Source organism: Erpetoichthys calabaricus, chromosome 18, assembly GCF_900747795.2.
Source record: "Erpetoichthys calabaricus chromosome 18, fErpCal1.3, whole genome shotgun sequence".
NCBI classification, from domain to species: Eukaryota; Metazoa; Chordata; class Cladistia; order Polypteriformes; family Polypteridae; genus Erpetoichthys; species Erpetoichthys calabaricus.
In genome coordinates, this window is record NC_041411.2 from 28301020 (window position 1) to 28315744 (window position 14725).

Here is a 14725-nt window from a genome sequence, read left to right on the forward strand (position 1 = left end):
TATAGTAAATGTGTGTACTTTAAAAGGCAAAAAAGCTGTACTGAAATTAATTAAAATGATTAAAACCTAAAAGTGCATGTGCATTTACATTTAAGCAGTTTACATCAATTAGTTTAATCAATGTGTGAGAATATATTTTTCTTTGCTAGAAAAATGGTGAAAACTAGTTTTTTTTTGTTTAATTAAGCTTTGCCTCGGATAAGTACATTACAGAAGAAATTAAACAATATGACAGCTTGTAATTATGAGAAGCAACACATTTTCTTTTATGTCATATACTGCATATTATAAATACTTTCTCTACATATTTTATTAGTTAACAAAAGTATATATTTTAAGAGAATTGTATTTAATTTAGCATGTTTATGGTCTCTGAACAATAAGCCTACAACATTTAATTTTGTTAATAAAAACCCACTGTGGTCTATAGTTCAATCCTAAAAATACCAAAGTTAACAGTTTAATGTAAACCATAAGGCTTATGCAGAGCTGGTCGTTCAGAAGCTTAGTGTAAAGTTTAAAGGGATAAAAGGAAAAGGGGAAAACAAATTTGAATCCGCCAATTCAATAACATGAAATCATTGATCGGCATCAGCCCACAAAAAAACTGATTGGAGCATCCATAATAACGGATTTGTTAAGAGCAAAAGAAAATCAGAAATCATACAAAACAAAACAAAAAAAATCAAATCAAAAGGTTACGGTGCAGGGGTTCTCTCTTCCGATCATCAGATACGACGACAATGGGAGGAAGAGTGCTTACTCGGTCTGAAGGGCTAAAGAGGCACACCAGTACGGTTCGACTGGCCGTCTTTCTTTGCTAATGATCGTTCACAATAAGTGAACTGTGCTGCACAGTCACAACTGAGCGTTGTTAGTTCCAATAATCAATCTGTGGTTTTCCAGTCCTGCTTCACAGCAACTGGGCCACACACTGAGCTGAATGTTAACGTTTGGTATTTAAATCTCTGCATCCCTCTCCCATTACAAGAACCTATAAAAATCATTTGTGTAACTGCCTCACTTCAGATCTTCCAGAATTTGAGCATTTATAAAATAAAATGACCAAATAGCAATTGATAAATCATTACAATCATTTAATACAGCCAACATTAAATACATTATAACACATTTTGAAATTAACTGACAACTGCGCTCTACAAAAGTGCTTAAATGAAAGGTACAATGAAATTAAAATTGGAATAAGTCATTTGTAATGATGAGCAGCAGAGCAAATCAAGTAAAAACAGGAGACAACCGACTCAGAAGAGTTTTCATTTATCCTTTCAAGGCATCGGTCACATTGTATCATTTACCGCCATCTCCTAAAAACATTCAAAGAAAGGATTCATCAAGTATTCAAGTTCCTTGATTTCTGCCTGATGTTTATTACCTGTAATCTGCCAGTTGAGGAGTTCGAGGAGGAGGAGGAGAAGAAGAAGGAAATGAAAGGGCAGGGGATGAAGGGAGAGAAATCAGGCCTGGCTGAACTGGGGACAATAAACAAAACTGGCAGACTCGAGGTGTTTGAGTTCTAAACTAAAAGCACCCGCCACTAGAAGCTACCAAGATCATATCTCGGAACGTATGTTCAAAACTACCATGAGCATGACAAGAGTTTGGTTAAGCTGGTGAGTCGTAGAAGTGATTTGTTTTGGTTTAGTTTTGCAGCAAGTATTTAGCGACAGGCGTTTATTGTCGAGTTCTTTATACAGAGTTAAGTTTGATTTTGTGCTTTGTAAAAGATTTAAGTCTGACAGACACTTTCACTTAGGAATGAGATTCGGTAGAAAGGTGACGTTTGCCAATATGCACCCTGGCGTTCATCCTGAAATAAAATATTAAAATACACACCCTGCAAAAAATGGCTGTGTGTTTGACTTGTAATATAAAACTGAAGACAAATATTGCCCTCCTGTTCGGTGTGACCAAACTCCAGTCACACGAAAGGCTATTTATTCATCAAGTTTTACTTGAAAGGCACTATACAGTCATTCTGTTTCTCACTCACTTTGTGCACACCACACTATACAGCTATTGGCATTAAATACACAAAAGCAACTGAATTACTAATGATCTGCTCATTTAGACAATAAAACAATACATGTAAAATGATTGCACATTATGTCTTTGTCATCAGCAAATTACAATTTAATTAGTGTTCACCCGCACTACACACCGTAAGTGATGAACAGCCAACAGGGACTCTCGCATGGCCTTTAACGCCTGTCTATAGAATACCCAAGTTTATTGCAACCAATACAACAGATCTTACAGCATTTGCTTTGGTAAATCTTTGGTCTAATGTCAGTTTCATATTTGCAAATGCAAACGTGATTACCAGATTCACACATCGCCAAAGTGCTTTGTAATATAACTTGCAATACCAAAAACATACTGCATATATGATTAACATCTGCACTTGTTGGTGCTTTTCTTAGACACGGACTGTTGATGCAATATGCCATTTCTTCTAAAAAGGTTCATAAAAAGATATGGAAGTCTCTAAAAACTTGATATCTGATGATTGGCCAGGAAGACCTGTCATCATTACCTCATTATTAGCAAGTTTCCACATCAGTTTAATATGCGATATGCAAAACAGAATTGCAATTTCGTGGAACCTGACCTGAGTAACACAAAAACTTGAATAACACACTTTAGCATCTTGTGTTTCAACTCTTTATGCTCTCTTCAGCATTTCATATATAGGAAGTACTGAATTCAGAGGGAAAAGAATGTCCTGTGGTGTTCAAAGGGATAAACAAGTCTGATATCCCATAGACAAGGGGTGAGAAAAGTCATTCCTGGAGGGCCGCAATGGCTGCGGGTTTTTGTTCCAACCCAGTTGCTTAATTAGAAAACAATCCTTGCCAATAATTACATTTCATGGCTTATTAGTGCTTTAACTCTGCTATGTCAAGTCATTCTCATATCCTAGATTTTTTTTTTCCATTCTAAGGATATCATCCAAATACTTTGAAGTGTAAAACGGATGGGTAATTCTCAATCCTTCACTTTTTTCTCTTCTCTTTCCTTCCAAGTATTTAATTAAACCAAATAGTGCACAATAAATACACACAGGTGTAAAGGGTAACAAGCAAAATGGATAACTGCTGGTTTCTTTTGTCATTTGCATCTTATTGCTAATAAGGAACAACTAAAAACCGAGAATGCAGCTGTTTAAAACTAAAATAAGCAATAAGGGTTCAAAATCTTAATGAGGGAGATAACTAAAATGAAGCAGAAGTGTTTCTAGAGCAATAAGTGCTTCTTATTAAGCAATTGGGTTGGAACAAAAACCTGCCGCCACTGCGGCCCTCCAGGAATGACTTTGCCCACCCCTGCCATAGAACTTTCTGAGCGATTACTATGGCCCTAGTGTGTGTGGTCACCCTGCCACCCTGTCCAGGATTTGCTTCTGCATGGGTTTCCTCCCACAGGTTAGGTGTGTGGGTTCACCCTGTGATGGGACTGGCATGCTGTCAAGGCTTTGCTCCTGCCTGGCACCCTATGCTAGCTGGGATAGGCTCCAGCACCCCCTTTAGTGAATTTTTAGTTCAACCTAAAATGCTGAGTTTTGATCTTTTAAAATTTAAATTATTATTTTTTTTTTTTTACACAGCAGATAAACTCTAAAAAGAAATGCGGATTGCATTTTATCATTTTAGCAGTAATGTCGCACAAACACTTGACTTGCTGCTTCCTGAGCAGCTCTTCTGTTCTCCACACTAGCGGCTCACTTCTTCTCTTCTTTCGTCGGCATTCTTTTGCGTTAAAACTGATTAAGTCAGTGTTTGTGTTGCAATTACTTAGTACGTTTTCTTTAATTTGTACTTTAGCTGTCACTTCAGTCTTCAATCTGCCTCTAGAATGATTTAAGATATGAAGAGGTAGGAGAAGTGATGGCGAAGGTGGTAGGGAGTGAGGATGGCGCCTGTACACATGTGCCACCCTGCTAAGAGTTGATTCTACAATAAAATAAAATGAGGAATAACCTTGGAGGTCAATCATCACCCCGAAAGCGGATAGTAGACGTCACGTAGTATATGTGTGCCAAATTTCAGGTCAATAGGGCAAACTGTTTGCGAGCTACAGGTGATTTAAAATCCTGGACCGACAAACGAACAGCTACAGTAGCGTATCATATATAAAGATTAAATCAGCAGGATGTCTATTTGTTTGTGGTTAGTGCTTAATTTTTTTTTGTTTGTTTAAGAAAACCAATTTCTTACTTTAAGTTTGAACTCCGCAGAATCAATCAGTTTATGAGTTGGTGCTTTTAGCCCCAAGGATATCCAAGCTGTGGGATGAATGGCATGGGTTTCTTCTATGCCGCCTCCTCCTCCTCTTCATCTACTTTTTAATATCTTAAATAAAACAAGCCATTAGTAGAGGAATTTATAGACAATACCATAGTAACAGGTGAATTGATTCTTTCATTTTTTTTTAATTTACACCAGTAGAGTGCAAGTCCAAATATTTCATATTTTTAGTTAAATTGTTTTGATTATGTTGCTTTTAAAGCAGATTAAAATGCATGCAAAATAACCTTGGGTGATATTGCATCGTGCATATATTGGCTCTGAGGGTTGAGATCTGCACTGACAGTCGGAAGGTTGCCGGTTCGAATCCCGTAAATGCCAATAGGGACTCTGCTCTGTTGGGCCCTTGAGCAAGGACCTTAACCTGCAATTGCTGAGCACTCTGAGTAGTGAGAAAAGCGCTATATAAATGCAAAGAATTATTATTATTATATTTTTGTAAATTCACATCATCAACTGTACTCATGGAAAAAGTTTTGTTGGCCACATTAGATTATTATTATTTATTTATTTTAACAGTTTGGCTCCTAAAAGGTGGAATTGTAGATTACATTACATTTCAAAAATTAAACCGAATCTCCATTGCTGGACTTTTTTCCCCAAGTATATGTCAACTTATCAAGGTGGTAGTGGTTGATCAGAGTGTGGAGAGAGGGAAGAAAACACACTTTGGGACCATTGACAATAAAATGAGAGGCAACAAGAGAAAATAAACAATGAAAAGCACAACAAAGGGATATTCACTCCTAATTCCCCATTTTGTCCTAAATGGAAACTGAAAAACATATTTCAAAAAGTGATGCATAAATAGTATGTGCTCTGTCTACGCGTTTCCTACAATCTTGGCGTCCATCCTCAGCTACCTTCATATTATTTGATTTTTTGTAATCACATTGCTTCATCTACATATATCGTTTATTCGTGATTTTGAATATGCTGAACAGGAAACCTTAAAGAAACCTATTCCTTTTCTGAATGATATATTGCTCAATTAACAATTTCTCTTTAGCTCTGAAACCCAAAATGGGTGCTATTGTTTTGTTTTTTTTATCAAATTAACTCATCTGAACTATAAGTGGAGTAGTAGATTTATTCTTCTTCATGACCCCTCCAGCTATCTGACCAGAACAGGACAAATTTGGCCTGTAAAACATTCGTCTTCATAAATGTTCAAGACAAGAGCAGGCTGAAGCTTGATGCGCTCCAGGAGGCTGTGGGTGCCACTTGAGATTACAGGATTTCAAGAGTGTGGCGAGAGTTTTTAGGCTTCACCAGGCTGTGGTGGGACGCTGGCCAAGGCTGGTATGACACCAAGGTAGATGTCGATGCCCCGAAGGAAGACCTTCTCATTTAAGAACTCATTGTGATCATGCAGGAGGATTGGAGTGAGATTAATGGGAGAGAAGCCAATGGCAGGTAAACCAATCTGTAGACAAAAACACATGGTGGGGAAGTGGGTAAGTAGAACAGGAAGTGAAGCACAAACATGTTTGTTTATCTTATTACATGGATGACAGAAAACAAACAGAATTCTGCATTAGCTGTTTAACTGACATATCAAAGGCAAACACACAAGCATGTGCCACAGAATGGAAAACATACACATATTTTGTAAGCAATATTCAACAAAGACACTTACTTCACTATTTCAAGTAAGTTAACATTATTACATGCTTTGCAGGAACATAGTGTTGTATTACTCAGTTACAGTTTGTGTGGATTTTGCATATTCTCTCAACATCTGCATTTTGTTTTCTCTGGGTACTCCGTTTTCTCCCATATCCCAAAAACTTGCCTTATGGGAACTGTTGACTATTACTGCATTTCCAGATTTAACTTGTAGCTGGGTTCCTGAATTGCATCGGATACCCCTATAATCTTAAACTAGAATGCGAGGTTTTGGGAATGTTGTTTGCCTCGCAAAAGTAAAATGACAAACAAAGTTGCAAACATACACACAAACAAGAACTCGCGCTTTCCATTTCCAGGATTATTCTGCTTTAAATCAAACAGACTGTATAGATGTATGCACGTAACTCACCGATCGTATAAAACGACTGTCTGTGGCTGCTGGGAAGATTTCTTTTTTAAGCACTGCATTCCTTACCAAAAAAAAAAAAAAAAAGTTATTAGTTTTTCTTTTTATTATCTTACATTTTGCAGAAATGCTTTAAAGAAAAGTCAGGCTTACTTATCACAGCAGGCACTGCTAAATGCCTTCCACCAGGGGTCAGATTCACTTGTGGAGGTCATTTCTGTGCTCATGAATTTCTATGGCAAACATGAAAGCTGTCAATAAAATACCCTCCATACCAGTTAAAACAGAGTCAGGGAAAAAAGCCCCCTTTTATTACTTTCATACAAGCTGGACAGAGGGTCCCACAAGAAGAACTTTAAGGGGAAGAGAAAAAGACAGCCCACCAGGGTTACAACAGAGGGCAGGTTATGTACTTACTCAGGGGAATACAGCAAGTCAGTTCCTGGAACTGAATGGGAAACTTTTTGATGTATAAAAAGTATTATGCCAGACCTTAGTACGGCCCACACATTATTTCAAGAAAAGTGGATGTGAAGAAATTAGCTCAGATGTACACAAAAAGACAAACAAAAAACTCAATAAATGAACACAGTAATGCATAGCTTCTGACAGCTGGAATATTATAACACTCAACAATAATAAGTGAATCTAGTTATGAAATTAGTCAAAAAGCTGAATTTAGGATACTCCCTCCTCTTCCTCCTCCTTGTGAACAGCTGGATAAAATGTTCTCAACAAGTGAGTCAGTTAACCTGCCCCACCTGGAAACAACGTTGGATATTCACAAAACACTAACCTAAAAACCACATGCCGCATGAATTGCATGAATCCCATTGGGATTAGTAAAGTGTCTATCTATCTATCTATCTATCTATCAAATGCAGTGGTGCATACAGAGGACCTCAAACATCTGCACAGCCTTAGTAACATTTCACATTTTGATCATTTAAAGGCTGAAATCAAGATAAACTTCAGACCTTTTTTAAACTTTGATAGCAAAGAAAAAAACAGGAACACAACAAAAATATCAAGTAACTAAACTTGGTTGGGGTGGCACGGTGGCGCTGCTGCCTCGCAGTAAGGAGACCCGGGTTCGCTTCCCGGGTCCTCCCTGCATGGAGTTTGCATGTTCTCCCCGTGTCTGCGTGGGTTTCCTCCCACAGTCCAAAGACATGCAGGTTAGGTGCATTGGCGATCCTAAATTGTCCCTAATGTGTGTGCTTGGTGTGTGTGTGTGTGCCCGGGATTTGTTTCCTGCCTTGCGCCCTGTGTTGGCTGGAATTGGCTCCAGCAGTCCCCCGTGACCTTGTAATTAGGATATAGCAGGATGGATGGATGGATAAACTTGGTTGCATAAGAAGTCACACCATTTATAGTAAATGTTATGATACTATTGGGAGTTTACCAATCATATTCCAAATCATGTGTAAAGGGAATTTGCCTTCATCTGACATGAAATAAAGTCATTTTGAATAGTCTTAAATTAAATGTTTCTTTATTTCTCTTACGTTTTCTTGGTTGCAAAGTGTAGAGATAACCAAGGCCCAGACCTATTTAACAAAATATTATTGAAATGTACAGATCTAGAGTAAGCTATATATAAAGAATCTTAAATAACTGTGTGAAGACTATCACTAAGAAGTGAAGGAAAGTTGGCTCATTGTAAAGATCAAGACATCCCTCAAAAAGCAAGTTACTACTCCTTGCATATTACATCCGTTTTGTGCGTTTCCATAGGTTTGAGCTGGGGCATAGGGTGGCAGGAGAGCAGGCAATTCTCGCTAAAATACAACATCAATATGCATACACATTTTACAAGACGCCATATTCAGTCTCTCCAAACCAAGTGGGAGAATGCCCTATGAACTGTTGAGACTAAAGGAGAAATGCTTAATCTTAACTCCAAAAGACATGTTTGACAGAAGCCCAACATCAGCTGCTCAAACAACAGGGCACCTACAGTCAGTTATAGCGGTGGCAGCATCAAGCTGTATATTTCCCTTCAGTGGAGGCAGCAAATCTGGACAGAAAAAAAGGAAAATCTGCTGCTCTGCCTCCAAAAGTTGACTTTAATGAGAAATATTTAAAAGCCAGCCAAAGCAGGGAATGGCTAAAAGAAAAGAAGTGGACTGGTCAGACACCAGACCTCAATCATGCATGTGAATCGTATCTATGGACTCTCTCAGAAAAGGCTGTACTGCTAAAAAAAAAAACAACCCTTGTAGTTTAACTAAGCTTGAACTCTTCTACAAAGAAGAGGTGGGGTAACCGTTTCAAAATACTGGTTGAATGGGATCTAAACAGACTTATCACTGCAATAAAACCAAAAAGGTGTTTTGACAAAGTGTCAAAGAATGTATATTTATGTAACTAAAAATTATCCTTTTGTTTTTCACCCAAATATTGTTGGTGCAAAGCTCTTGGTAAAGATGAAAAAGATAAAAACATTTTTGGTAAAGATTTTAGCCTTAACATCAAAAAGCCGAGATTTCAATACAAGTATGTATTCTCGATATCTACTATACGCACCATAGGCATTCACTGAGACACTGATTAAAAATGTGTGTGGTCTCATGGCAATCCACTTCCCTTTATTATCCCTTATACTAGGGGTCCTCAATCTCGGTCCTAGAGGGCCGCAGTGGCTGCAGGTTTTTGTTCCAACACTTATTGCTCCAGTAACACTTCTGCTTCACTTTAGTTGTCTCGCTTGTTAAGATTTTGAACTCTTATTCCTTATTTTAGTCTTAAACTGTATTCTTGGTTTTTAATTGCTCCTTATTAGCAATAAGATGCAAATGACAAATGAGACCAGCATTTCTTCATTTAGCTTGTTACCATTTACGCCTGTGTGTATTTATCGTGCACTACTGGGTTTAATTAAATACTTGGAAGGAAAGTGAAGAGAAAAAAGTGAAGGACTGAGAAGTACTCGTCCATTTTAGCACTTCAAATTATTTGGATGATGATCTCTGATTTGAGAATGACCCGACATAGCAGAGTTAAAACAGTAACAAGCCATGAAATTAAATTATTGCCAAGAATTACTTTCTAATTAAGCAACCAGGTTGGAAGAAAAACCTGCAGCCACAGCGGCCCTCCAGGACTGTGATTGAGGACCCCTGCCCTATACCAACGTCTTCCTTGGTTTTAGCATGGCTCTTACCTGAGCAAATTCATAGGTAACACCATCCCCTGCACTCTGACACCAAATCTGAATTTGTTTTTCAAATTCCTTTCACAGAGAGAGAGAGAGAACAAAAACAAAAATTAAAATATTGATTTACAAAGAGAAGACAGTGAACTTACACATTCAGTCAAACACTAAATTAGGGATAACTTTAAAATCCTAGTTTTATGGTTGAAACCACAAACATCAACAAGTAGCCATAATTGAAAGTTTCATATATGACAGTTTAAAACATGCTTTGAAGATCACCTGTGATCTTCATGAGTATACAAGAAGATTAAAAAATAAGTTTTTAGCCTGACTTACTAAAAACACACATTAGAAAACCAAAATAGTTATAAATTCTCAACCAAATCCCTGTGAGGACTAACACATGTTAAAATGGTCACAAAACTTGTCAGTAAGATGTCTACCTTGCTCAAGCAGCCACTCTTCTATAGTTAATCTGACATTTTTATCATTGACATAACTAGGCATATCACGTAGTACTCCAGATCAGGCAGCAAGTGGTAGTTATACAGGGCAAGGTCTGGAGAACAGGATGGGTACAGTATTTATTTATTTTAATTTTATTGATTTTATTGTCATCATTCCATACAAAGAGATCAATTTTTATAAAAAATAGGATTGAAAACAAATCAACCTCCACCCCTGAGAAAGAGAGCATGGCCAACAGAGTAAAACTTAAAGCTAGTTAAAATAAATGAATTGACGTGTTTAATAAGCAGATAAAGATAAATGGAGAAGAAAAAGAAATAAGAAGAGAATCTACTTCCTCAGTGCTTTAAGAGCTCATTCTAAAATGTTATTAATTAGATCCTGCCAGGTTTTGAAAAAGTTCTGCACAGATCCTCTAAGTGCGAATTTGACTTTTTCCAATTTCAAATAATATAAAACATCAGTTACCCACTGACTTAAAAGAGGAGAATTAGGATTCTTCCAGTTTAGCAAAATAAGTCTGCATGCCAATAGTGTAGTGAAGGCCATCACAGTTTGTTTGTCCTTCTCCACTTTAAGCCCATCTGGAAGAACACCAAACACATCTGTTAATGGGTTAGGAGGGACTGGGACAAGGCTGTCTGATTGGCACTTAAAGATTTTGGTCCAGAGTGATGTTAATTTGGTGCAGGCCCAAAACATGTGACCCAGTGAGGCTGGAACTTGATTGTAGCGTTCGCAGGTTGGATCTTGCCCTGGAAACATTTTGGACAGTTTTAAGCAAGACAGATGTACTTGATATATAATTTTGAGTTGAATAATTATATGCGTTGCGCATATAGAGCTCGAGTGATTTCTCTGCATTGCTACCTTCCACTCCTTTTCTGATATGTTGAGTGAGAGATCCTTTTCCCACTGTCCTCTTGGATCTTTGAAAGGGAAGGACTGTAAAATAATTTTACTGTATATTGCAGAAATGCTGTCTGAGTCCTCAAAAATGAGCAATATTTTTTCCAGCATAGAGGAAGATGAGAGGTGAGGAAAAATCGGGCAGGTTCTGTTTAACAAAGTTTCTAATTTGAAGATATCGAAAGAAATGTGTTGCTGGAAAGTTAAATTTGGAATGTAATTGCTCATTGGATGCAAAGATGTTCTCTATATAAAGATCTCTAAGCAATTTAATCCCAAATCTTTTCCAGATATTAAAAACTGCATATGTTTGCGACGGTTGAAAGAGGTGGTTCTCATGCAGAGGTGCCACAGATTAAAGATTATCCATCTTAAAATGCTTTCTACATTGGTTCCATATTCTGAGTGCGTGAAGCACAATTGGGTTATTAGTGTATTGGCGATAACTTGCATTTATTGGGGCACAAAGCAGGGAATATAAATAAGTACTGCAGGATTTTATTTCTATTGTGGAACAAGCCTGTGTATGTTCTTTTATTTGTGTCCAGGTTTTTATAGCTTGTATGCTTGCTGCCCAGTAAAAAAAAACTTAAAGTTAGGTAGAGCCATGCCACCTTCCGCCTTAGGTCTTTGTAGTGTCGCTCTTTGGATACGTGGAAATTTTAAGTTCCAAATAAATGAGGTTATGGTTGAATCTAATTGCTTCAAAAATGATTTATTGATGTATATTGGTATGTTTTGAAATAAAAAGAGAAGCTTAGGAAGGATATTCATCTTAACAACATTAATTCTTCCAGCTGGAGTGAGATGAAGGGTTGACCATCTATGCAAGTCTTGCTTAATTGTTTCCATACAGATGGCAAAATTTTGTTGATAAAGAGCTTTATGTTTACTTGTGATATTTACCCCTTGGTATTTAAATGGATCTGCAATAACAACAGGGAAGGTGTCCAATCTAATATTGCATGCTTGAGAATTCACTGAAAAGAGCACACTTTTATTCAAATTAATTCTGAGACCAGAGTTTTGAAATTCTGTAAGTGCTGTTAAGACTGCAGGCACAGTATTTTGTGGGTCTGATATATACAGTACCGTATCATCTGCATATAGAGAAACTTTCTGTTCAAGTCCTTCTCTGATAATCCCCTTTATCTGATAAGTATTTTGACAGTGCACTGCCAGTGGTTCAATGGCGATTGCAAATAGCAGTGGTGTCAAGGGGCATCCTTGTCTGGTACCACGTTCTAGTTTAAAGTTGTCTGAATTAATGTTGTTAATACAAACTGAAGCTTCTGGATTGGTATACAGTAGTTTGATCCATGAACAAATGTTTGGGCCAAACCCAAATTTCTCTAATGTAGTGAAAAGGTAGTTCCATTCAATCAAATGAAATGCTTTTTCTGCATCCAACAATAATATCATCTCTGTAGTGTTTGACTTTGCAGGTGAATATATTACATTAAACAGGCATCGAAGATTGGAAGCTGTCGGCCTTTAATAAATCCAGTTTGATCTTGTGATATTATTGAAGGCAGCACTTTCTCCATCCTTCTAGCTACGACTTTGGAGAGTATCTTAACATCATTATTCAGAAGTGAAATCGGCCTGTATGACGCACATTGTAATAAGTCCTTATTTTGTTTAGGAAAGATGGTGTTTAATGCTTGGCGAAAAGTTTGAGGTAGAATTTGATTGCCTCTAGCTGCTGTAAATGTTGCTAATAAGAGGGGAGCTAGCTGAGTGGAGAATTTCTTATAAAATTCTACAGGGTAGCCATCAGGGCCTGCTGCTTTCCCGCTCTGAAGTGACTTTATAGCATCTAGTAATTCTGATAGCGCCAGAGGTTTATCCAGTTCCTCTGCACTAAAAGTACTGTATCTATTTGTGGTATCTGTAATGTATCCATAAATGCATTAGATTGTGTGTGGTCTTCTTTAAACTCAGTAGAATATAAGGATTTATAGTAGTCTCTAAATTTGTGCATTATATTTTTATGGTCAATGATTTTATCTCTGTTTGTGCTGGTGATTGCTGGGATTGCATTGCGAACTTCTTGCTTGTGGATTTGTTGAGTTAAGAGCTTATTAGCTTTCTCTCTGTGTTCATAGTAATGATGTCTTGATTTTAAAATGAGTTGTTCAGTTTCTTTGGTTATTAAGAGGTTGAGCTCTGAATGCAGAGCCTGCCTTTTCCTATGAAGAGCCTCACCTGGACACCTGGCATGTTCTTGATGTATTCTAGTTATTTCGCTGCTTAGCTCTGATACCTTCTTGGTGTCTAATTTTTTTCTATGGGAAAGATATGAAATAATCTGTCCTCTTAAGATGGCCTTTAGAGTTTCCCCAGAGTATTCCTGCAGAGACCTCTGAGGATGTATTTGTCTCTAGGAAGAAACTAATTTGTTTTGATATAAATTCTGTACTGTTCTCGTCTGCTAATAGAAGTGGGTTAAGACGCCATCTGTGAGATGAGTATGTGGGGCATAATGATTTTAGCTCCAAGATCAGAGGGGCATAGTCGGAAATAACAATAGTGTCGTACTTCCAAGATTTAATAGTAGGCAAGAAATTATTATCTATAAAGAAATAATCAATTCTTGAGTATCAATGGTGCACTGGTGAGTAGAATGAATATGTTCTTGAGTTTGGGTTTAGAAACCTCCAGGGGTCTGATAAGTTGTGGTCAGCGGTACAGTATCTCTTAAAATCCCAGAGGAAACTTAGCAATCTATTGAGCGTAAGCATTATCGTAAAGCACGTGGGGAATGATTGAAACGTTTCCCAAACAAACTGTCACAAAGATCAAAGCAAATCATTTTACTACTGAGGCTTATGCATGCTATGCTTCTTGAGGAATGTAATTAAGGTGGACTACAGCCTTAATATCATAAAAACAACTGTGCACACGACCACCTTAACATTTGGTGTTGAGGAATCATCAACTTTTCCTTGTTTTATTTGTGTTTGGACTCTGGAGGTTTCATCTACAGTTCCAGAACCTCTGCCAAATCTGAATGAATTACTCAAGAGTCTTCTTGGAACACTAAATGCTTTATTCAGAGGCAGCTTTCTGGGCATCCAAACATGCACAGGCCATGTGCATAGTTAATTGTTCAGGATAAAAAGTGGATTCAACTGGCCAATAGCTAATCTCTGCAGGAACATCAATCTTAAATTGTCTATTGCAGTTTGTTCCATGGTGGCAACATTTTATACCTTCTTTCATGTCAAAAAGCTGCTGGACACTGGTTCATCTACAAGGGACATTGTGCCATGAATTTAGTAGCCCATCTCTTAGCAGAGCCATAAGAGAACTAGTGGTGGTACAAGTTTACTGGTGAGAAGAAATCTCCAGAAGGTATTGCATATGGCTACCTACTGTGATGCCCAGAGGCGCATACAGCCGCCCTAACATAAGTTTCCCACACAGCACACAGGTTTATTTATAACTGTGGAGCTCTATTTCCCTGCTCCCCACAGCACAGTACAAAAGCACCTCAGTACACGGCACACTTCGTCCTTACACTTCCACTCCTTCAGGCAAGCTTCGCTTCGTCCACCTCCTCCCGACTCTGGCTCCTCAAATGGAGTGAGGTGGCCTCTTTTATAGGGCACCGGAAGTGCTCCAGGTGCCTAACGAGCTTCTTCTGGCAGCACTTCCAGGTATTGCAGAAGTGTTGCCAAATAGGGCCCCAAAAATGTCCATGCACCCCCACGGGGTTGAGCTTCTATCCTCATGACCCGTGGCCCCGCTGGAAACCAAGGGGGCTACCCTCTGTTGGTCCAGGGGAGAAACTGTGTCTTGGAAATACTCTCTCCCCTGGTC

General features: G+C 38.0%; 1 protein-coding gene across 1 annotated transcript in view; it reads right to left on the bottom strand.

Moving 5' to 3' along the window:
- Positions 1–1080: 1080 nt before the first annotated feature.
- LOC114668975 (aminoacylase-1-like) overlaps positions 1081–14725 on the bottom strand; it is a 47733-nt gene continuing 34088 nt past the window's right edge. Inside the window, exons 12-15 of the mRNA XM_028825031.2 lie at positions 9530–9598; positions 6517–6596; positions 6367–6427; positions 1081–5751 (exon numbers count right to left, since the gene is read on the bottom strand). Of these exons, the coding sequence (XP_028680864.1) occupies positions 5587–5751; positions 6367–6427; positions 6517–6596; positions 9530–9598 (375 nt within the window). The 3' untranslated portion in view covers positions 1081–5586. The remainder of the gene's footprint in view (positions 5752–6366; positions 6428–6516; positions 6597–9529; positions 9599–14725) is intronic.